Consider the following 24,881-nt stretch of genomic DNA (forward strand, 5'->3'; position numbering starts at 1 on the left):
TTGAAAATTTCAAAATTAAAAGAAAGGGTCAAAATCTTCGGGTATGCGGGTACTCTAATTCCCTTGTCGGGTATTAGGGTACTCGACTATAAACAGCGGGTCGGGCTTGGGTAGTTCAATGGCAGAAAAATTGGGGTCGGGTACCCGCCCCGCCCCGAATAGACATCCCTGTAACAAGAATAAGAATGGAATCTGAATTTACGGGCATTACGAAATCGAAGAAAAGCGCTCGATTGCTCTCGTGCACTATTAAGTTCAATTCAGCTTCACTTGCGTCACCTTCCATAATTTCCACACACACTACGCACATTCAAACTCCCTCCGCGACAATCCGTTTCCCCATATTTCCGCGGCCGATTCCGCCAATTTCCGCCGCCGAACTGCAACTGTACCCTTTTGCACTTGCTATCCATATCGGCAATTAGTTAGAAATTTAGTTAATTCTTCCTTTTACTATTTTTTGGGGGTTTAATTCAGATTCCGTTCCTTTTGAGAATTATTTTCTGCTGGAACATTTGCGTATTAGCACGTGCTGTTTCGATGGGAGTTTAATTGGGTTCTTATAATTTTTTAATTGTATTTGGACAGATCGGGCAGGTTCACAGTGTTAAATTTCAATTATTCTGGTAGCTTGCATGTTGAATTATAAGGGTTTAATGTTAAATTTTGTGCAAATTAATGTTTTCCTCCACTTTGACTATTGCTGAAAATGAATTACCAACGCAGTCACTGATGTTTTATGTTCAGTTTCCAAATGAGTTTCCTGTTCGGAGCTTGTTACTGAGGAGGTGTCTGTATGCGGTGTTAAAGCCTGTTAACTTTGGTGGACGCTGGAGAGAAGTTGCCTGATCAGGAGGCAAATCACGGATGTGGACGAATATTTTCAAAATCGTAAGTTAGTGGGATTCATGATTCAGTATCCAGTGAAGTTGAAAGTTATTTTATAGCACAGCAGTCCCGCCTCACTCAATTCTGTTTTTCAAATTTCACTTGTCATTGTTATCTGCTCAAATGTGGATATCCTGAGTTGTATCAACCAACCGTCCAAAGTATGACTAGTTAATAGCCATCCTTTTGCTATGTGCTGCACATATATTAATGTCGCTAGACCTAGCTAGATAACAAAGTCAGTCTAATACCATCACTGCGCTCTGACTTCTAGGCTCTTGAATTGCTGCTATCCTAATAAAGATCATATCATGACGTACTAATGAATCTTTGCTTGATGTCAACTACCATCCTGATGCATGACTGAACTAGTTCCAATTGGAATTCCACCACCCCGATCAACGTTAATAATGGCACCACTTTATGGATGAATATCAATAATTGCATCTTAATTTCTCTCGGTAAAAGCGTAGGGCCTTGGTCTGCTTTTAGATTCAAGATAATGATAACAAAATATGGTTTAAAGTTTACACATATGTAGTTGAAGAATATCATTTCTGAAAACAGTCTGCTTGAGGGATTGAAGGGTCACCTTTCAACAAGCTCCCTGTTAATCATGCTCCTTATCCTGGTATAAGGATTATTTATAGGTAAGTGGGAATCATAAGAAACTTTGTTGTTTCCAATATCGCTCTTTGTTTCACATGTGGAAAATTAATATTTACTATCATCTGGTATTCCATTATGCAGTCCAGTACTGCCATATGTAGATAGTTTCAGAACATAACTGCTTTCTTGCCTTCTATTGTTCTACATTTTGGAATGGATATATATACCATTCAAAGCTTTGGCACACTTGGGTGTTAGGGAGTGCTGAAGCCTGCATGGTCGCTTTTTACTTAACACATATTGGAATCTGCTATTTGTTCACCTGATCTTGGCAAGATTTCTATATCTGGAAACTTTGCTTCTAATCTCGGACATGCCACATGAGAAAAAATTGCTTCCCTTAAGAATTTATGAGCCTTCTCCTTGTTCATCAATATATGCATCTGCTAATCTCTCCACAGAAATATTACTTTGTGCCTTGAGGCGATCCCTATTTTTAATTTTCTTTAATGATGACATATCTCTTCTTTGATGAGAATTTAGTGGAATCGGCGTTTTTCTTATTCAAATATTACTATATGTAAGTGTTTGTTTCCAACCATTTTCCAGGGCGGTTTGCATCAGATATCATGGTTTCAGTTTCTTCCCAATGAATTTGATTTCAGCGCTCTACCTGATAAGAGGTGTGGTCTTGGTCCATCTTTTGCCTGCACTGTTGAATTGACTGTAAGAGATATTGGCATTAGTTTTTTAAGTAAATAAGCAAACTTGACTAATTAAGTGTTCATGTCATTGTTCAAGATACTTACATACATCTGTTTGGTTAAAGAAATAAAGTTGACTAATTTAATAGATTTTGGGAAAGATTTTTCCAAAATCTTATCTATATCCCTGTTAGAGACTTAGGGATGGGAGAAATGTGCTGTAGTATGTCTTATTTTTCTTCGGTGACCCCTCGCCTTGTAGTACCTTCTTATTTTGATAATAAAGATGCTTTGTTTCTCAACCAAAAATTAGAAAAGAAGTGCTCTTGTCACATGATTTGGTTCTTACTATGTAGTCTGTTACTGCTTGCAGAAATTGCCGTTCTTATAAGGAAACATTAATTTAGATATGAATTTTGTAATTTTATCTATTCATTTTTTCTGGAAAAATTGATTTAGGCACTTAATAGGTTCATTCTGTATAATATTGGTAGTCACATGGTTTCTCCCATGACCTTTCTGGGTATTAATTTGGCGCTACACATATGCACACAAACGCTTATGATTTGGATTTAGATATGTGCTGATTACTCCCATTTTATTACTCTAAAGTGCGAAGGTGGACCCGAAAGATGCAGCAATGTCAGCAGTGCTTTCAGCACATCTGCAGCTGCAGAAGGAAGGGTTTCTCAGCGCATGGACTAATTCTTTTGTTGGACCCTGGGATCCTTCTCAGGGTTTGCATAATCCAGGTAAAGAATTATAAGTTGATTAATAAGAAATAACAAAGTGTTCCTCATTCCTGGTACTCATCTTATTAATCAGATGAAAAGATTAAGCTTTGGATTTTTCTGCCTGGTCAACACTCCTCTGTCGGTGAGAAGGCGCAGCATGCTGTTTCCAGATTGAGAGGTATATTTCTTATGCAGTGATTTTATATAAAGTTACTTACTTTTTCACCTCACCCCTAGTGCTATTACATGTAGTCACTCTCTAGATCAAATAATGGTAGATTTCTTTGGAGAATTAAAATATAAATATTTCATTACAGGGCTCGCATCTGGATTTTGGGTGTCTCCTGGTGATTCTGAAGAAGTTGCTTCTGCCATATCACAGGCTTTAAGAAACCGTATAGAAAGGTTGTTCCGTGTCTTTCTTTTGCTTGATTGACAAGCATAAACATTAGTTAACAGCTTGCTATTTCTTTTGACAGAGCTCTTAGAGGGTTTTCATATGTACGATTTGGAGATGTGTTCTCAAAGTATCAGCCATTTACTCAGAATGAAGAATTATTCAGGTTAAATGATGCTATCAGTGTTGGTTGTTTAGAGTCTTTTGTCCAATTTTAAAATTTGGTATTTGAATGAATATTTGTAGGTGTGGGTTTCACTAGCATAAGAATTTAATGTAATAGATCTGGGTACTATATTTATGCACTCAAATATCAGACTACTGCTTAACTATGATAACTTCTATTCTGTTTGCTGTTTAGTGACACATTTAGATTCATAAATCTTTGTCATTGTACTGAGAACCGGCTTTTCCACAAACATATTCTTGTTGGCTCAAATACATATTCCAGCCCATTGTTGTTTGGTTTTATAGTCTTTTTCATTTTTCTGCAATATTGTATGTGTCTTAATGTTACATTCTTACTTGAGCTAAATCTGGCATAAAATCCACCTCCTGAACTTGTATTTGTGTTTTGTAGGAGAGGTCAACCTGTCGCCGAGTTCATCTTTGCTGCAACAGAAGAAACGATATTCGTCCATGTTATTATATCTGCTAAGTTAGTCTCTTGTGTCTTGGTTTTTAATTTTATCTGTATTTACCAATAGCTTTATCACTGTGGTATTCTTTACATTTGGTCTGGACATGAATAAATGCCTTATTAATTCTTATGAGCATGAATTTTCTGCCTCAATTTTAGGCATGTCAGAGCTCTTTCAAATGGTGACATTGAACCTTTCCTCAGCAATTCTTGCAGGCGTACCAATGACCGAATTTCAGGTGTGTTTTTGGTATAATAGTCTGCTTTTGTTGTATGACTTGCATGAGTGAGATCTTCTGTCTTTGTCCTTTTTGTTAATGAATTGGCAAGGCTGAAACAGAATGAAGAGCAGAGTTCTGAGATGCCTTCAGATATGTGTTAGACGTTATCTGCTGCTATATGAAGACAGCGCTTCTAGATACGGCTGCTTCATTGATAATCTAATATCTTTTGCTTAACATGGTTAAGGTGTCAAAGTTGAAATGGTTATTCAATTACCATTTTAGTTCATTCATGCTGCTACACAGTTGTCACATGCATGCATGTGTTACTTGTTTTTGAGTTTCTCTCTCTTGATATGCTTCTTTGATAGTTCTGGAGACAATTAAATCACCTCTCGTTTTGTTCTTTTAGCATGTTTGGGATGCTATGTGGATTTTTCCTCATATAGGCGAATTATTAACTGGGAAATGCATGCAAAGTAAAGGAAAATTGAGAGCTTATGTGTATTATTTTTTCCTCAAATCTGTTTCTGCTTAGATGTTCTGACCAGGACCTTTTACTGGCCAGGAACAGTTTAGCATGTTTCACTTAACAATTGTCAATCAATAAAACTTTCTTGTATATATATGTGTGTGTGTGTGCGCGCTTGTGTGTACATGTAGGACTGTATGTACTTAGGGGCTTACATAATGTGCACACTGAAAGTATTCAAGCTACCATGGTAGATGAGCTCATGGGATCTTTCTTCTACTTTTTTTATTCATTATCAAATATATCAAGCTATCATGAACTTTGCAGCCTGTGAGTGATCTACTTAAGTCCTCATGCTAGCACCCATGTGTGTTTCTGCAGTTGTTGTATCTCCTCATGGAATGCGTGGGAAGCTCACGGGATGTTGTCCTGGTGATCTTGTAAAGCAAGTGTATCTGAGGTTACAATTACTTTCCTATGTGTATTCTGCATTTAATTCATTTTTACTTTTTAAGTCACTTCCTCTTTTAACAATTTAAGTATGTAACTTATGGTAGACTAGTGTTTGATTTTTTCTTTCTGGAAATTTGTACAGCTCTGGAAAGTTTAGAGATCCAAATGGAACTGTAGGTCTTCCTTCCAAAGTTGCTCTAGGATCTGGACCGCCAGGTCAACTAAGGGGACGGAATTGCTTTGTTGAAGTGACCCTTGGTTGTCAAGACAAGATGGTGCGGAATAATGCGAACTTGCATAGTAACTTTTCTCAGCCTCATGGCACTGAGTCTCCAGCTACCAGACTATGTAATCAGAGGTGGCCTTTGGACAAACTTCCGATTTGTGAAAAGAAGTTTGTCTATCCAACAGAGGCTGTTCTTGTTCCAGTTATGCAGACATCTTTTGCTAGATCATCTTTGAAAAGGTATTACTATGATTGAACTATGGAAATCTCTGATTAGATAGTCTTCTTTTGGAGGATTGCATCTTCTGGTAATTTACTGACTTAGATAGATTTGTCTAATATGATAGTATTGTGGCCATAAGTGACTTAGTTATTCGAAAATTTGGAATCTCATAAGTATGTAGCTTATGGTTGGGTTGGGGGTGGGTGGTGGGATACGTAGAATCTAGGGTTAATTGGAAGATTATAGCTTACTTTTGATTTGAATTTTAGGTTTATGTTATGTATATGAGCTTTTGTCAATTTTATGAAGTCTACTGGTTAGAGGGGTATAACTCTCCTTTGTTTGCTTGGCCTTTCCTCTTTACCCTTCCTATTTGGCAGATACTTGATATGCCGACGTATTCTAGATTTCCTTCTATTCTCCCATTTTTATTCTTAAAAAACGTCCACTTGAATTGATAATTAGTGTCAATATTTTGACCATTGGTAATATGTACTACTTGCTGGTGTAATCTCTAAATATATGATGGGTTTGAAGAAAGATTAATGGATTATTCCAAGGGATTGACATGACAACCATCTGTCTACGTTTCTACCCAAATTCCAAGATAGCTGAAGTTGATTATAACAAAAGTTATTCATTTATCAAATGCATGTAATATTAAGAAAAATCACCATTAACACTTCCAAACATGTTCTCTCTCCTTAAAGCATTCAATTAATATGATCCATGTCATGCTCTTAGCTAGGGCAAAAATTTATAATCTAAAATAAATTTGGATTTTTCGGGTTGACCTGGTTGCTTTTGGCAACCTTCAATATTTTGATTCTAACTTTCTCTAGAAAATTCAAATTCATGAACGGTCAGAGGCATTTGAATGCTAATTCAATTATCTTTCAAACCATGTATTACCCATTCTCACATTCCAAGTACAGTAGAGTTATGAAAGTTTGAAGTACAGTCAGAAGTAAAGGAGTCACATTTAAGCATGCTCATTTTCATAAAGTGTAACATACATCCGTGAATATATCAATTAAGATGCCGATATAGTGAGCATTATGTAGAGAAACTCGTATTAGAATATGTTGATAATTGAAATCAAAGTTTGGGATTCATAGTTTTTATCTCTTTATTCCTACTTGGAAGTTGAATATGACATTTTTTATTGGTTTTTTCCTCTCCTCTAGTTATTCCTTCCTCATCAACTATTCTTTGTAGGGTAATATTACATTTTTCTATATCACTATTTAATCATCTAATTGTGTTATAATTTAATGTTATCATTTTTTAATAGATGAAGAAGAATATAATTATAAAATCAATAATGGAGTTGAAATTGGAACTTCAAGAGTAAGAGACGAGGATCATTATCTTTTACTCCCTCCGTCCCCCAATTCTCTACCCCTTTTACCATTTTAGTTTGTTCCTCAAATCTTTACCCCTTTTTTTTTGTAGTAAAATTACTTCACACAATCCCATAAAAGTGGGACCCTTACTCCACTTCAATCACTTTAACACGACAATAAAAGTGGATCCCTTATTCCACTCATAACACACTCAGCCATTTTATTAAAACATGTGCCATTCTCAACCATTTCTTAACCTATTTTGTGTAATTGTTTATTCATCAGAAATTCAGAATAAGATAGAAGCATCATCATAGGCAGTCGCACGTCAAAATATTTTCCTAAATTTTTCCGGCTTAATGGGTTACCCTGAAAACCAAAGGTTTAGGGTTATGGCTTAAATCTTTTCACTTGAAATCTAACCAGATTGTCCCGGACTGAATAACCTGACAGGCCAACAGGGTTGGCTTGAATTGACATCCCTAACCCTAGACAATACTTGAATGAGTTTACTCACACAGCTTTTTTACTTTTCAGATTCTGGCTGCAAAATTGGGCTGGACCGTCTTTGTCAGCTTCATCACTTGTTATGCATTGGTTAGGCCTAAAGTTTCTAATCTAATTATCATCTGACTTCATCTCATTTATTGTAGATCCATCCCTGAAGTTGTGCTTTTAATTAGTTTTGATTTTGACAGTGATGACAAAGTTGATTCAGTGGATGGATCTTCTCTTGAACCAAGTGGAACTCGCTCTCACCATGGTTATCGTAGTAGTAGTAACAGTAACAGTAGTAGCTATGGCAGCATAAGTAGTTCCTCCAGTGACAGTGATCGCAAGGCCCTGGGAGCTGGTGATCTTGAGGCAGATGCAGATTCTTTAATGTCCAGACAGTCTGGTTTATCTTCCTTGGGTCAAATGCAGAATGATGGTCTTCAACTGGTAAGTTTTTGTTTGTGTGTGTGTGTGGCTAAACTGGAGAATGCAAGGATCTTTATTTTCTTTGTAGTTTCATGTTCTTTAGCTTTGTATTATCTTGTACTGTTTTGCTTTCTTTCAGATACCTTATCCCTTTGTACTGTTTTTCTGATCAAAATTTCCTTGTTTCCTATCAAATCTGTTTTGTGATGGACGATGTAGACGTGAAGTTTTAGTTAATCTTTCCATCTTTCTAATTTTCCTTTGATGTGGCTTCTTAATTTTGTAGATTGTAAAGCTTTGTATTTATGGACATCTTATTTTTTCATTTCCATATCCTGCTCAGGGTTCTAAAAGGCCACGCAGTGGGACTTCAGAGTCATTTGGTCAAGCAGGCATGGTTTTGAATCCTTCCATGACTGATTATGGTACCATGGAAGCCAATATGTCTATCAATGGAGCTACGAACGAAAATGTTGGATCTCAGTGGGGATGGGACGATGATGATAGAGGCATGGGGATGGATATTCAAGCACTACTATCCGAGTTTGGCGATTTTGGTGATTTTTTTGAGAATGATGCTTTGCCACTTGGGGAGGTAATTCTATAGCTTTTATATGCTCTTTTGGATAACATGATATCAGACTACCTATTTGGCTGGCTGGGAAATGCGCATCTTTAGAGCTAGGCAACTAACCAGGCCTTGCATTTCATTATTTAATTTTGACTTCTCTTTTTTGTTCCATCTTTAAGTAATTTGGTTCTCTCTTGTGCGTATCAAAGGCTTTCTAGGAAAGAGAAGGGAAATGTTAGGCAATTCCAATTTTTACAGGTTACAAGGCTCTCTAGTAAGTGTGGTTGAAATCCATGATATCTAATAAATCTAAATTCTTTACCAGAGTCGTCTTTCTTCTGCAGCTTCTCCCTTGTAAAACCCTATTTCCTGTTTTCCAGTTTTAATGCACAATTTCAACTTCCTTTGCTTACCACCTTTAAGAATGTTTAGCTATAGAGAGATACCAAAACATTTAGGATTTTGCTACGTGATAGGGGAAGATGCTTGTGATACAAATTTTCACGAGCACCTAGTCCACTACCTGATAATGGACCCAGATCATTAATTGAGAACTGGGAAGATTATTACCGATATCTTGCAAAATATAAACTGACCAGATAATGTTTTGTTGGGGCTCAAAAACCTTAACTGAATGTCCACTTCTACTGGTTGAAGATGTTATGACATAAAAGAGATGCAAAAGGGTTGACTATGAATATTAACTTGTTGATGGCATCTTAATGTAGATCTATTTATAAATTCCCTCGGAAAAAAACTGTAGGTCTCTTTTGAAATAGTTAGTGCATATCTGATAGGGTAGCCCAAGGAAGAGGAAACAATATGATTCTAATGTGGTTGAAGCGAAATGAGATTTCTCAACGGAGAAGGTAAAGACATGAGGAAAAATCTAATTTGTTGATTGAACGCACAAGAGTGCTTGCGTGATTGAGGTTGTTATTGCTGTCTAGTTCTTGCTTGGTAATATTTTTAAAATATATTTAGTGTCATTATCATCTTAATTCTGAAGTTCTGCAAAAGTAATCAGCTCTTTTATTAGGTATATATTATCCTTCCCTTTATAAATTTATTGCCATGTTTTAGAAAAACATTACGTGCTCTTTATATCCCCCTAGGTGGCAGTTTTATATTGTGTGTTCTGTTTTGAGGTATGATGCTGAAATTGAAATTATCCTTTGCAAATTTTATTGGCTTGCATGCCTTTTTTTCCAACAATTAAGCTTAACCTTTTCGATAACAACATTGGTGTTTCCTTGTTGATACAATGAAGCCTCCAGGGACTGCCGAGTCTCAAGTTCTTATGTTTCCTGCTCCTGATGGTGGTGAATTGTGTAGCAGCCCCAGCACCTCAGTGATGGATGTGCCAGATCGAATGCTTGTATCTGCAGGTTTTCCATCCTTTGATAACTTCAACCACCTACAGGCTCCAGATTCTATGGAAGATTTAGTTATTAAAAACCAAGAAACCACAAAGAGTTTGGGTCCCAATCAAGTTACTTCTATGTTGCCATCTTCCAATGGTGAGTTTGATCATGTTGTAAAGGCTGAAGCACTGATGACCTTTGCTCCGGAATATGGGGGTGTGGAGGCCCCTAAGAGTGAGATCTCCTCAGTGATTTTCCGAAGCCCTTATGTTCCGAGATCTTCCAAAGTGGATTCTGCATCAAGCTCAAACCATTATGTGTACTCTGCAACACCTCCTTCCCCTTGCTGTAATGGATCTCATGAGAAGTCCACCTTGCCAGCGAGTGAGAAAGCATGTGCAGAAAAGAAAGAATCGTGTTCTGCTTTAAATTCAAAAAAATATTACACACATGTTGAAAGAGGAAAGCAGCAAACTGGTGGAAATAATAATAGCCTTGGTAAAGGTGAAGGTGAAGGGTCATCAGCACAGTTTTTTGCTTTCGGTCAAGCAGATGTCAAACCCGTCTCGGCTAAAGCTAGTGACAGCTCACAAAAAGAAGATAATTCTCTTCCATCCGCTAGGACTGTCCTTGCAACAGAGATTGAATGCCTAGTTTGCCAGGTTTCCATGTGTAGGCTACGACATACACTGCTGTCTTCCAGCAACCTTTCACCTTCTAGCCTTAGTGGATTATCTTGTAGCAGCACCCAAAATCTAGGTCATGTTGATTCAAGCACTATGGTGGACAATATGACAAGCAAATCTGAGTTGAAAAAGACAGAAACAATTCCTGTTAGGATAGCTGGTGATGTAGATGGAGGAATGCTAGACGGGTCTTTGACTGCACCAGTTGGTGTCTGGCGATCTGTTGGAATTCCTAAAGTTGCTAAGACAAGTTCATCAAGTATGGAGGTCTGCCCATCCATTCCGCATAATTCATTCATGGAAGAAAGTATGCTTACGTATGGACTACGACAGCCACTCCAGGAACTTCTTGATGGTATTGCTTTTCTTGTTCAGCAAGCTACTTCATTTGTTGATGTAGCTCTGGATGCTGATTGTGGTGATGGTCCATATGGGTGGCTTGCACTTCAAGAGCAGTGGAGGCGTGGATTTTCATGTGGACCCTCTATGGTTCATGCTGGCTGTGGGGGGCTTTTGGCTTCTTCCCATTCCCTGGACATTGCTGGAATGGAGCTTGTTGATCCACTCTCAGTTGATGTGAGATTCTGTTTTTTGTTTCACTTCATGCTGATTCTCTTTTCTGCTGGCCCTTTTACCTTTACTATGTTCTCTTTGTTAGTTTTCCTAAATAGTTGGCTCTACGTGTGATGCACATACATTAGTGTGGATATACTTCTTTGTTGTTTGAGTAGATGGGGCACACAGAAGTTTCAGTTTGGATTGATGGGGTTTGGAACTAAATCTGATCCCGACAGAATCTTGTCTTTTTTATGAGCTAACCTTCTGTTTCCTAGAACTCTCATTTTCATTGCTGAGTAAGTAATTTACTGTGTTGCGGGTAGGTAGTTGCTGATGAAAGCTACTTATCTCAGTACTGGTTTTCCTTTGAGCATGACTTATAAATGGATGGAGAGGAACTACTTGTATTATATCTCTAATGATTATAAAAACCTTAAGATTTCAATGGATTGTCATTCAATAATATGTTGCTACTGCGCACATCTTGGTCATTATTGGTCTTGTTAAGACAGTTGAAGGATGGACATTAAGTATATTGTAGATAGTTTCTGTATAATATTGTATGGTTGTTGTAATGCCAGTCAACTCAGCATCATGAAAGTACAAATTCTTTGTCATTTGGATGCTATTTGTTTGTATGTTATGGGATCTTCTGAGACAATACATAACTCTTATAAAAAGCTATTATCATGTTCAGGTCCAGGCATCTTTAACAATTGGTTTGCTTCAGTCTGACATAAAAGCAGCATTAAAAGCTGCATTTAGCAATGCAGATGGCCCTCTTTCTGTTACGGATTGGTGCAGGGGCCGTAACCCATCCAATGAATCAGGAATGGCTTATGATGGACACTCTGCGGAGTCTATTGCTAGTGCAAGTGAATGCCGAGATTCTTCTAGTACAGTAACTTTATCTGTTGGGGATCCCATGAGCCCATCTCTGACCTCTGCTGGTGGAGCATCTAGCCTCAAGGGTATTATCCTTATGGTTCAATGATTCTTTCATCTCATATTACCTTTTGAATAGTAATTCAGTTGCTATTACAGGTGATGGAACAAGAGGGGATGAGGGAGGTACTTCTCTGATGGAGTCAGATCAGCAACATTGCTCACGGATACGGCCTACACTATCTGTTGTTCCATTTCCATCCATACTTGTTGGGTATGCATGATTAATATGCACTTTTTGCTATATGCTTAAGCCAGTAGGTTAACGTTGTAATCCACATGCCACTGGATCTTTGACTTTAGGATACATATTCTGCCTTATATTTTATTACAAAGAATATGTGATGAAGTTGCTATATGCAATAGGTACCAAGATGATTGGCTCAAAACCTCAGCCAGTTCCTTACAACTTTGGGAAAAGGCTCCTCTGGAACCTTACGCAACTGTGAAACATGTAAGACCGGTTAATCTGTTTGTTTATCAACTTTCATGGTCCCTTGCTCTTTCTTCCTTTTTTTTCCCTCTTTGATGTTAACAAGGGTCTGGAAATCGCCCTTTTGACTTTTGATTTTTAATTTGATCCTAGAGCCGATTTACACATTCGATTTACACATTTCCTTGTCTCTATTGTAGATGAGCTACTACGTGGTGTGCCCAAATATTGATCCACTTACCACAGCTGCTACTGATTTTTTTCTGCAGCTTGGAACTGGTTAGTATCATTTATATTTCGTTGAATATTCAGCCAAAAGATTCTTGAGTAGTATCCAAAATGACATTCTGATATGTTGCCAACAATTTATAGTTATCATCAATGTTGTAAAAGTCTTAAGGCGTATTTGAAGCGTTTTGTCTTGGCGAGGCGAAAGCCTCAAGGCGGTCCGAGGCATAAGCCTCAGACTAAAGACAAAAAAGTTCATACAAATTAGTATAAAATAATTATAAAACATAGATAACAAACCAAATATTAAACTTAATTGTTTAGAAGTCTCAAAAACATCAAATTAAAGACATAAAGTGTTCATAATATTGTTTTGTTTTTGTTACTCAGTAATAAGATCAAATCATCATCAAACATCATAGTCATTTAACTCATCATCAACAACGCCATTAGAGCCCTCATCAATACACATATATATTCAATCTTGTTCGTTGCATCTCCTCAACAATAGGAGGATTGATGTAACTGCATAACTTTATTTTCTTTTTTGTTTGGTTAGGGTTATAATTAGTATTTGACTTTAGATGGGCTTAGAGTTTATGTTTAATATTTATTGGGCATTCAATTTTTATTGTTTCTGAATTAGTTAGGCCAAAAAAACCCGAGCCAACTAACCCAAAAACCTTGAATGCTGCTTTTTGGTGAGGCGAGCTTCATGCCTTAGGGCATATTGCCCCGAGGTTACGCCTCAGCTTGAAAAGGTGTAGGCCTCACCAGAAACCACAAAGATGTAAGCCCTGAGGTGTTGTCCAATAGACTCTCCTCGAGGCTGGCCTCAAGGCGTAAGCCTCAACAGTTTTTCATAACACCGGTTATCATGATATCTTATCTCTGTCTATCATAAGTAAAAAAGAAATCAGTGGCAGATTTTGTGCATTCTTGAGCAAAATTTTCTATATGCTCCTCGATATTACTTGCTCAGTATGTCTGAAGAACTTAGCCTCTGTATGTTTTCAGTTGATATGAGAGGTAAGCTGTTTTATATTTGAACCTAGTTGGTTTCTATTTCTGGAGGGTCTTTATTTGAGCACTTAGTCTTTAAATAATACTGTTCTCTGATCGCGTGGAATATATTTGTTGACTAATGCATCATGAAATAAATCATGTTTGATTGTTTGGTTTGTTTCCCTCATTTTTACTTCTCAAGAAATATTTAGGGGAAATGTATTTATTGAAATCGGCTCCAGTTCTTTGATGCACATTCCTCAGCTGTAATTTGGTTACCACAAGTTTCATTCCTTCACATGAGCTAGCTCATTCTTATGGTCCATCATGTTATATTTTGTTAATCTTTCTCTTTCTAGCTCGAAAAGCCATATCCTATTGATGTGTGTTCTGGGTTGGATATCTAAACTCTCTCTCTCTCTCTCTCAGTTTATGAAACCTGCAAGCTGGGAACACATGCACCCCAAAGTCTGGGAAATGAGATGGATATAGATTCTGGGAAAATATCACCTGGTTTTGTTCTTCTTGATTGCCCACAATCAATGAAGATAGATACCAACAATGCATCTATGTTGGGATCAATCAGTGATTATTTCCTTTTCCTATCAAATGGCTGGGACCTGACTAGCTATTTAAAGACTCTGTCTAAGGTTCTGAAGACCTTGAAATTCGGTTCGTCTGTGGCAGTGAATACCAAGGAAGGAAATAGCGGACCATGCACTGTGAGTTCTGAATTCCATGCATTTTTTTTATATAATGGCAACATCTTCTTTCTCCAACACCTTTACATTCACAATCCGACCTGGTATTTCATCTTAGTACAATGTGTTGTCTGTTTGCTACTGCGAATCCAGGCATGTGGTGGTTCAATGACCTCTTATATATCTAGATGAAGATGTTTTATTTATAGGAGATCACTTGTTTGTTACTGAAGTGTGCAATCTAGACTTCAGAGTTTCAAAATCTTCACCATGCTGTTGACTGATTATTGAGTTGCGACCTCCACTAGGAAAGATGTACAACTTTTTAGGACTGCGACCACATTATTTTATAGTCTTGTTATTTTACAATTTGATTTTCTTGCCTGTATATGCCACACGATCATCTTAAAAATTACAAAAGGTTGGCACTTTTAGCAGTTTTACTTTCTATGCATAATTGAGATGTTTCATATTATGAATTTCCTCTAAACTTTGGAATTGTTAAATGAACTATTATTTTTCTCCTTGTCCTTCTTCTCATTAAAATTTTATCAAGCGGGTAGGTATTTCCATAATGGTTTGGACTTTTATTCCTGTTCATTGAATCAGGTAGTCTATGTGGTCTGCCCCTTCCCAGAGCCTCTTGCAGTCCTACAGACTGTGGTTGAAGCTTCTATTGCTATCGGATCAGTAATTCGATCTTCTGATAAAGAAAGGCGATCCATGATGCACAGTCAAGTTGCAAAAGCTTTGAGTTACCCAGCTGCTGTAGATGAGTCCTTTTCAAATGTTTTAACTCTTACAGGATTTAGCATCCCAAAGCTTGTATTGCAGATTGTGACAGTAGATGCCATTTTTAGGGTTACTAGCCCCAAGCTAAATGAGCTCATCATTCTAAAGGAAATTGCTTTCACTGTTTACAATAAAGCTCGACGTATTTCTCGAGGAGCTTCTGGTGAGACGATGTCATCATTATCTGTGCCAGGGGGTTCTCATTCAGTCTTGATGCAAATGTCTCCATCCGTTCCTGGTATGTGGAAGGATTGTGTTGGTTCTCGAATTGGGGGACCTCCTCTTCAGAGAGAGAGTGAACTTGACACAAGCTTGAGACAGGGTGCTTGGGACAACTCTTGGCAGACAGCAAGGAGTGGAGGACTTGGAGCAGATCACAGCAGATCTGGAGATATTTTTCCTCTGGATGATATTCGTTGTTTATTTGAACCACTTTTTATTCTTGCAGAACCTGGCTCCATAGAGCGTGGGCTTTCACCCTTTTTGGGGAATTCTGCCGATTCATCAAAGCTTTCAGATGATTGCACAAGTACTAGCTTTGTGCAAAATTCTGCTTCTTCAGGAACTGGGGATAATGGGCCTGTTTCTCAGCATGATTCCTTGGATTCAGATGGTTTGGCATCTGGCCACCAAAAATCACTCCCAAGTCTGCATTGTTGTTATGGGTGGACTGAGGATTGGCGTTGGATGGTGTGCATATGGACAGACTCAAGGGGAGAATTGCTTGACAGTTGTGTTTACCCCTTTGGAGGAATCAGTAGTCGGCAAGACACAAAAGGCCTGCAGTCCCTTTTCGTCCAAATACTACAACAAGGATGCCAGATTCTTCAAGCTTGTTCTCCTGATGTTGGTGTAGCTAAACCTAGAGATCTCGTGATTACACGAATTGGGTGCTTTTTTGAGCTCGAGTGCCAAGGTATTAAATTTCTACATTTGCCAAACCAACTTATTAGCAGCTTGTCCAGTACTGGGGTCTAAGGTCTTCTATTATTATGTTTATAGTTCTGCATCACAATTGTTAGATAACATTTTGGCTTAACCCAGTATTCTTGCTTTTTGGTTATGTAAATAATGTTCAAGCAGTAGAATTATGTAGGGAGCAATAACTCCCACTTTCATAAACAATGTAATTTCCGTAATCTTGTAGTGATTGGTCCGCCATATAGTGTTTGTGGTGATAGATTTGGCATTTTAATATCCGCTATTATCTAAGCTTATATGTCTAGTCAGCTAATCATTTCCTAAGAGTTTGACTTTATGTTTCTGTTTCTGTTTCTTGTAGTATCCTAGTTGGTTAAATTGTGAAAGAAATTTTAAATGAATTGATTGTTAAAGTGCTAAACTTTTTCTATGGGCCTCTAGCTGTTTTGACCTTAAAGATACCATCTTTTTGCAGAGTGGCAGAAAGCTTTGTATTCAGCTGGGGGTTCCGAGGTGAAAAAGTGGTCTCTGCAGCTCCGTCGTTCCCTCCCTGATGGAATGCCAGCTGGCAGCAATGGAAATTCTTTACAACAGCAGGAGATGAGTTTAATGCAAGAGAGGGCACTGCCTTCTTCACCAAGTCCATTGTACAGTTCTCATTCTAAATCTTCTGCATTCATGAAAGGTGGCATTGCACAACCTTCCTCGAGGAAGCAGCTAATGGGTGGGCATGTGGTGTTAGACAATTCAAAAGGCTTACTGCAATGGGTGCAGAGCATCAGTTTTGTTTCGGTCTCGATTGATCATTCATTACAACTGGTGTTCCAAGCAGATTCATCTCCTGGTACTTGTCCATTTACTTTGATATCCTTTGCTTTTAGATTTGTATCTCAATGGGATTCATCACTCTTTTTAATTGCACATTTATCATCACTGTTGTCTGGCATGCTAAGTTTGGAGTATGTTGTGATGTGTCTAAGCAACTCTCTGGAACTTTGACAGTCATCAGGACTTGAATTTTGTCTCTAGGCTTGTGCTTTTGTCCGACTCCAAAAAGCTTTTGGAGAATCGTAGGAATTGGAAGGCTCGCGCCACACAGAAAACACTCTTTTTTTAGCAATGTACTTAAGAATATAGGAAAAGAATAGTTTGCCATAAATGAAACCAAAGATCTAAAAGTTATATAGGTCATACTATGCAACTGACAAAACCAAATGTCTTTTTCTGGAAGGCTTAGACCAGTTAGTATAGACTTCTCATGTGTAATTTTGACCCAATCAATGTTCCTCTGTTTGAGTCAATTTCATATTTAGAACCTTGAGCTGAAAAATAATCCTGAGATCTAGTTGAATACTATTTAGTTGCAGCTTGAGATACCACTGTTTTTGGTGACTAAGACTTTCGGTTTTTTGTTGTTTCTTTTGTTGGCCTGGGAATGCTCTTTTATCTATGCTAAGTAATTGCTATTAAACGAGGATTTCAACCTACTAGTTATATCTTATTGAGAGTTCCACGTTTTTGCAGGGTCAAGTCAAGGTAGTACCACGTCAGGTCTGTCAGGCTATCTTGAAGGATACACACCTGTGAAGTCCCTCGGGTCGACATCCGCGTCCTACCTTTTAGTCCCTTCACCGAGCATGCGCTTTCTGCCTCCTTCTGTTCTTCAGCTCCCTACATGTCTCACTGCAGATTCCCCACCTCTAGCCCATCTTCTACATAGCAAAGGGTCTGCAATTCCCCTGTCTACGGGCTTTGTCGTTTCAAAAGCAGTACCTTCAATGAGGAGAGATTCCAGGAGTTTGGCGAAAGAAGAATGGCCTTCAGTTCTCTCTGTTAGTTTAGTCGACTATTGTGGAGGAAACATTTTCAGCCAAGACAAGTTAGCGAAGGGTGCCAATAAGCCGGTAGGGCGAGGTGTAAGCTCTGAATCCAAAGATATCGAGGTGGAAACACACATAATACTAGATACAATAGCGGCAGAGCTTCATGCTTTGTCCTGGATGACTGCTAGTCCAGCGTACTTGGAGAGAAGATCCGCTTTGCCTTTCCATTGTGACATGGTTTTGAGACTCAGAAGGCTTCTCCATTTCGCTGATAAGGAACACTCGCGGCTTCCAGAGAAAGCACGTGTGTAGGAACCAACATGACATAGAGGTATTGTTCGTTCAACCTTTCATGATGTACATGATTTAGTCATAGCTTGCGTGTAAATGAGGCGGTGCTGATTAGCAGCCATCACTTGTAATGACAAGGATAGATAAGCATCTAGCTAGGGGCGTGACCCTGTGAAAGTTGCTCGAGTTCGTAATTTATCAGGATAGTCTTGACTTGTAGATCGAAACTAGTGATAGTGAATCCCATAGTGAGATGTGTAAATAATCAAACCTATATAAATGCAGTCACCATTTTTGGCATTGGTTGGTCTAACAGAATACGATGTGGAGAAATTGTAGTGATGCTTAGCTTCAATTTTATTGTGATTTCAAATGTGTATATTTCCATGGTGGATCAGTGGATGTAAGTTGTAACGCCCACCATTTATTGACTCTGCAAATGGAAGATGGAACTCGTACCTGTATTTCATGTGGTGTAATGTTACATCTACAACATTTTCTTTTTGAGATGCAATGTTAACATCTACAACATGGATCCCATGTTTCTTATTATCATTATTATTATTGGAATTGGAATTGATGATAATTCTAAGTTTATGTAGAAATGTATTCATTAGTAATGACTAGTGTAACAGAGTTGCTTTTCTGTGGTTTGTTTGTTTCCTTAGATAGTTTATGTGATTATTTTATACACAAGTTACTGTTCTCTAAATACATAAATTTTGGTTTCATTTTAATTTTTTCACTAACTTTCAAAGTTGTCTAAAAAATTATCACAATTTAATTTCCGATAAAATTGAAATTGATATGGTATTATGAGTGGCAAACAGAATCTAGAATACTAGGTTGAATATTCCTTCTATTTTAGCGGGTAAACCTTAGAATAAAGAATATTGTACTATATTAATTCAAAAAATCTATATATTTTTTTTATATATATCCTCATTAAATTGTGATGAATGTGACTTGTACGATGTTGTTTCTTACATTGACTGTTTTGTCACTAACAAATTATTGACATGCCATGTCAGTTTCTTTTTAGCGTAATTTGAAATTATGATAAAAATTGATAGAGCTATAAAATTTCTGAATTTTTTGATAAGTTTCAAAATTTGTAGAAAATAATCAAAACAAATCCATAATTCGAATATTTAGGCGACCAATAACTCTATGCACAAGCAGTCAAACAATAACTGAGAAAAAAAGATGAAGGAATTCTCGATTTGTAAACGCATAATCAATTACATATGAGCTACAAATCTGGCATGCTGAAGATTGGATTACATTTGATGGAAGGAAACGTTACAAAGTTGAACCAAGTTTGATATATTTTCTGCTCTTTGGATGACAAATTTATTGAGGCTGAAGCGACAACTTCAAGTTGGTTTGGTGTGCTGATGAGAACAATTGGAAATTTGAAAACCAATTTTATATTCTCTTTCCTCTTTCCTGTGTGCCTATATTTGATTGTTCATTTTATATGCAAAATATCTATCAACAATAATGTAAATTTAATTAATTAAATGAATAGTGATGAATCCTTGAGCAAACATACGTATTTATGTGTGTATACATAAATTTGAAATGTAATGAGCCAAGTTTTAATCAATCGAATATTTGTACTCTTTAAATTTAGTTTAACTCCTAAAATCTGATTTTGGAAACCATATTTAGAGAAACTCACAAAAAATAAAAAATAAAAAATAAAAAATAAACTGGTCAATAGAGAGTTGTACAAAATTTCCCAAATTATAACTGTAATTCGCTCAGATGAATGCCTACTTGGAAAAAAATGAATTCTCAGCAACAAATGCAGCATATTTCTGAAGATACATCATCAAATGAAGTACATGAAGAAAAGGTGAGAACAAAATACACACATTACAGAATAGAGGAAAAAACAACGATTGTTTTACCCTTCAAACCTCATTGAGATAACTACATTCGAATGTGGTTGTACTTGTAACCCAAAAAAACAAAACAATCTAGGATTCCACAAAGATAGAAAAGAAAAAATACAAAGAAAGAAAAGAAAAAAAAAATCCTATTCCCTAACCTTCTTTCACAGATTTAGTACTTCTGGATTTCTTCAACTCCCAGGGAGGCAGACAGCCTTTGTAGTGTGATTGTAAGACCAACGACGATATCGACACCTCTTTCTCCTTCGGGTGCATAGAAATTGAAGAGAAGCAGCTCAAAGAGCTTCTCAGGCTCTTCTTCTCACTCTCTGAATCTTGACAGTTTGCATCATGTCGCCCCGTGCTCGTTTTTAGTGCCTCCGGGAGTATGCAGTTGCAGTATGAACCTGTAATCGCCATTGCCACGAACGAGGGTTAAAAAAAAAAAAACACTTTTAGAAAGAAGTTCCATAAACCAGCATGAAGTTCTTCAGATAAAATGCATTTTTGGACTTCTCTAATCTCTTTCATATTACCAGAAAGCATATGATTGCATTTATTATGATGAGTAAGATATATAGAGATACACCTATCCTTGCTAGCCGATTCACCCATTTTGGTATCCGTTTTCCAGTCAGCTTGTAGCATATATCCTCGCAGAAATGGTTGCAGTTTTTGACAACCAAGTGATACGTATCACCACAGTAATTCGCAGCCTGGTGCTCCATGAAATCTCTAACTTGGTGAGGGTTCAAGTGTGTCGTGCCAATGAAAATTGACCTGCGAAACCTGAATCCAGGGCATTGCCGGGGTTCAACTTCAAATACGCCACTAGTAGGAAAGTCGTGGGCTCCAAAAGCATATTCAATGTCATACACTGCAATAACAAAGACAAGATTTGTAGTTAAAGATAATAAGAAAAGCATGGTAAAGCAAGGAGACATCATAAAGTAAGAGAATCTTTCTACCTTCCACACCAGAGTGAAAGACGCCGACTCCAGCCCAGTAAACGTAGCCGTTGATAGGTGTTAAATCATAAACATTTAGGTAAACAGGAGTGTTTCCTTGGCTAAAGGCAGTTGACTTGACCTTAGGAAACACGCAGAACCTTGTTGTTGATTCGCCCTGCGTCTGAAGAGGCACAATTGATCTCCAACTACTTTTGAATTTTGATTTCATGTTCAAGGGTGAAACCAGGAATGGCTCAATACCCAGTTTCAGCCTGTGACATTATTTTAGATGTCAATAACTCTGCAACAGAATTATTTCTCTAAAATTTACATAAACAAATGTGAACATCCAATATTAGATCCTGAGTAATTAAGAAATAATGCATTTTTTAGCTTTTGATGATCTCTTTTATGGTAGATACTAGATAAGTAATAGCATATACAAATTCAAGAAGAAGCAACTTTGAGTACATAATACATTTTATAGAAAACCTAGACTAGGCTGTCATGATATTTTCACTTCAATCAAAGGTAGGACAGTTTATCCTGTTTCGTAATGCAGTTTCAACATCTTTTACACATAAGCAAAATAGGTATTCATGCTTCAGGAATGTAAAGAACATTATAGAACCCCGATTGGCAGGTTCAAACAACCAAGGTATTCAAAAGAAACAGTGGATTCCTCTAATTTCGAATAAAAAGAAAGCCAGTACTCTAAACTCTGAAGGAGTTAATTATGATATTTGGATATAAAATTATGTGTCGTGTGAATGAATTCGAGTTTGTGATTGAACAGTGATTTCAGGAGGCGGAGCTACGACTTAAACATTCAAATGTACCATTCCCCTAAGTGCAGCATAAATCTAAACTTACAGTGACTTTACTACAGAAAGTATCATTTACTGGAACTATTACCAAGTGCTGCCTTTTGTCTCTTACAAGTTCTGAAGAATTGCCTTTTACTACAGGAGCATAGAAAATCTTATCCTACAAGATTTGTGGACTTTATTTATGTTCTTTTACAATCAAAAGGACAATAAAACTAATAATTGAGTGCAATCAATATTCTTCCATTTTCTTCAAAAGTCGAAGATTGACAGTAACATCTGTTCCTAATAGAGGAGGCCTACACGGTAGTGAATCATTAACTCGACTTTAGCTGCATGGATATAGACAAAAAAAATTGAGGGCCATGGGCACCATTCTTGAATAAATGGGGTTCCTATGATATGAAGCAGGTAAGAATAGAGGACAGACACCATGCTGCTTCTCGTCTAACACATGATAATATGCAAGAAAAGGACTTAGCAAAAGAAGTAGACCCTCAAGATGAAGATGCTAAGTTTTTGAGATAATGATTCTTGGGAAAATATGGATCAGACGAGTATCCATAAACCTTATCTACCCAAAAATATGATTGGATGATTTCCCATTGCCAAAACCGAATACATTTGATATCAAGTTGCTTTTACTTTGCTTGAAAATATGGCAAGCTATGCTACCTCATTTCTGAAAACAGTACGAAGAATATGGTAGTTGCCAACTTTATCGCATTAAGATGTGACAATCAAACTACCCGGTGCAGGATACAGAATTCTATTCCAAATGAGGAATTCTGGAATTATCGACTCCAATGATATATATATATATATATATATATATATATATATAGTAGCCCATCTCCATATTTCCCGAAAGGTTAAAACATGGCTACAGAAAGTAAATGAAGAAGATAATTTAAGGCAGAATAGCAACTTATTTAGGTACATTGTCATTTTCTGCCTAGGTGGTGAGCTAAATGATGACAACTTTAGATCAAGACACCCATGAAAGCCACCTTTCTAATCTGATAATTAACATCAATCATCATTTTCTCTAAGATCTCTCAAAATACACAACATCCTCATTCACCTAGGAAGATCAATCAAATCCAGGAAGAGACTAACTATTTCAAAAATGGTGATGATTAAGTAGATACAAGAAAAGTTGACCAAAAAATTAACACAAGAATGCCATCTGCCATAGACCCAAGAAACGTGAAACGCCGAGGGAAAAAGATTGGATCTAAAATCTAAAACCCAGAACAAAAATTGAATCTTTCACAGGTTCAGCCATAGATTCCAGAAAATAAAAGAAAAAGATGGTTAGAAAACAAACCTTCCAATGCAAGAAAAAATCACATTCACTAAAGAAAACAACAAAGAAAGGAACCGAAGCAATGCAGCCGATGCAAGAAAAAGGGAAATTCTTGGAAAAAAAAAAAAAAAAACTTAAAGACGGTTAAGAAGAAAATTCTTGCAGTTAAAGTTCAAGAAACAGAAAAAAATAAAAATAAAATAAAGAAGGACTTACAAGGAAAATCCAATTCAATTCTTTACCTTAATAAAGGCCACTCATTGTCAAGAAGTGTTTCCTCCTCAACTGCAGAAAAGCCACCGCTTTCACAGCAGAAAACTCACCTGAAAGTGGAGTGTATGTGACTGAACAATGGGCATTATTTTCTCCTTGGCTGCAGAGTCTGATTCAGAGAGAGAGAGAGAGCGCGAGAGAGAGAGAGGGTAGAGAATCAGAGTCCACAGCTGTCTCTTTTGTTGATTCAAAGCCTAGTTGAAAGGAAAAGAAAACAAAATAGAGGGAAAAAGTTGACCTGTAAATGCCAACTTGACTGCTGACAACATTCCTATATTCAAAAAAATTCAGATTAGTGACAAATACAAGTATTTTTAACTCCCTAAAAGATTTTCAAGAATTTGTAGAAATCGGGGATAGGTTATTCGACATTGACTGTAGATAAGTTATCTGAATCTGAACATATTTCTATATTTGAAGAAAATCCAAAGTCCCACTCAAATTTGAATTTTTTAAGCGAAATAGGATAAAAACAACTGGAATAAATAATTAATTATTTGACCTCGTCCTTGTTTTGTGCAGTTGTGCTGCGCGCCGTTAAATAATTCGAATCGATTGATATATTTTAACAAAATGCAAATAAATTTAAAATCCATTAATTCCACATTTATAGCATTTAATTTTTTCCAACGATAAGTAAAGAAAAGGTCCAAGTATAGAATATTAAGTTGGTAAATTAATGGAATTTTCTTATAGAATTTTATTCGTCATTCTAAGCCGTATGACATGATGCTCTGCCGTCTACGTGTTGCCAACTATTGTGCAAATTGCAATTCAGAATATTTACGCGGCACTATTATTTGTGTTTTTACGATTTTTTTAATATAATCCAGAAATTAACTATTTGTGTGCGCATATTTTCCAATATGTTTGAATCTCCAAAATCTAGGAGGGATATGCCGTCTCCAAAAAGATTAACTAATCCTTAATTCTATATTACAAATAATAAAAAGATGAATTGATTTTTGAGAAAATAAGGTGCACTAAGATAACCACAGATCTCAAATAAATTATATCTCTAAACAATAAGAAGATTTACTGAAGGTAGAACTAATTACAAATTCTCAAACAAACATAATTTCGAATTGGGATCCAAACTCTTGTTTTGAAGTTCCAAAACAAACTTTTGTTCTTAGTTTTTACCAAGTGCTTTGCGTCTATTTTGTCAAATATTGTTGTTCTATAAATTAATACCAAATCCGCGACTAAAAAAAAAAAGAAAACAAAATTTGAGAAAATATAAATTGAATATTCTGTTCATTGTCAGTATTTTTGTTATTTTCTCTATTTTTCCCCTTTCCAGAGTTGGGGAAAATCGAATTTTTATAATCCATATAAAGGTGGATCGTATCACTGAACTACATGTATTTTACTATTGTTCCACCTCAGTTAACTGGGGCCTTCCTATTGCCGAAATTAAAAGGAATAGTACATTATTAGGTCCAAAACTGTCAGTTCACATGCATAAAGTT

The 24,881-nt window shown here is 36.8% G+C and overlaps 2 protein-coding genes across 6 annotated transcripts; one reads left to right on the plus strand and one right to left on the minus strand.

The window, feature by feature from the left end:
• The first annotated feature begins 195 nt into the window (after nucleotides 1-195).
• Nucleotides 196-18,525, plus strand: LOC131005341 (mediator of RNA polymerase II transcription subunit 13). 2 transcript variants are annotated; one of them, XM_057932257.1, is made up of 23 exons: nucleotides 196-388; nucleotides 748-891; nucleotides 2,107-2,180; nucleotides 2,814-2,953; nucleotides 3,027-3,113; nucleotides 3,253-3,340; nucleotides 3,415-3,498; nucleotides 3,913-3,990; nucleotides 4,132-4,211; nucleotides 5,047-5,125; nucleotides 5,261-5,584; nucleotides 7,451-7,510; nucleotides 7,597-7,855; nucleotides 8,178-8,429; nucleotides 9,676-11,031; nucleotides 11,711-11,984; nucleotides 12,058-12,172; nucleotides 12,325-12,412; nucleotides 12,592-12,670; nucleotides 14,054-14,346; nucleotides 14,935-16,033; nucleotides 16,514-16,882; nucleotides 17,563-18,525. In XM_057932257.1, exons 2-23 carry the CDS (start codon nucleotides 868-870, stop codon nucleotides 18,171-18,173), a joined length of 5,913 nt encoding a protein of 1,970 aa, XP_057788240.1. In that variant the 5' UTR covers nucleotides 196-388; nucleotides 748-867; the 3' UTR covers nucleotides 18,174-18,525. The 2 variants fall into 2 exon arrangements, with proteins under 2 accessions (XP_057788240.1, XP_057788241.1); XM_057932258.1 differs by having other exon boundaries at nucleotides 7,612-7,855.
• Nucleotides 18,526-19,934: 1,409 nt separating this feature from the next.
• Nucleotides 19,935-23,915, minus strand: LOC131005420 (deSI-like protein At4g17486). Of its 4 annotated transcripts, XM_057932413.1 has the most exons (5): nucleotides 23,648-23,831; nucleotides 23,379-23,518; nucleotides 21,019-21,272; nucleotides 20,640-20,927; nucleotides 19,935-20,457 (listed from the first exon to the last, which is right to left on the minus strand). In XM_057932413.1, exons 3-5 carry the CDS (start codon nucleotides 21,227-21,229, stop codon nucleotides 20,204-20,206), a joined length of 753 nt encoding a protein of 250 aa, XP_057788396.1. In that variant the 5' UTR covers nucleotides 21,230-21,272; nucleotides 23,379-23,518; nucleotides 23,648-23,831; the 3' UTR covers nucleotides 19,935-20,203. The 4 variants fall into 4 exon arrangements, with proteins under 4 accessions (XP_057788396.1, XP_057788393.1, XP_057788395.1 ...); XM_057932410.1 differs by having other exon boundaries at nucleotides 23,379-23,915; XM_057932412.1 differs by lacking the exons at nucleotides 23,379-23,518; nucleotides 23,648-23,831 and adding an exon at nucleotides 22,131-22,572.
• Nucleotides 23,916-24,881: the final 966 nt, after the last annotated feature.

The sequence above is a fragment of the Salvia miltiorrhiza genome, chromosome 1 (genome assembly GCF_028751815.1).
Source record: "Salvia miltiorrhiza cultivar Shanhuang (shh) chromosome 1, IMPLAD_Smil_shh, whole genome shotgun sequence".
Taxonomy (NCBI): domain Eukaryota; kingdom Viridiplantae; phylum Streptophyta; class Magnoliopsida; order Lamiales; family Lamiaceae; genus Salvia; species Salvia miltiorrhiza.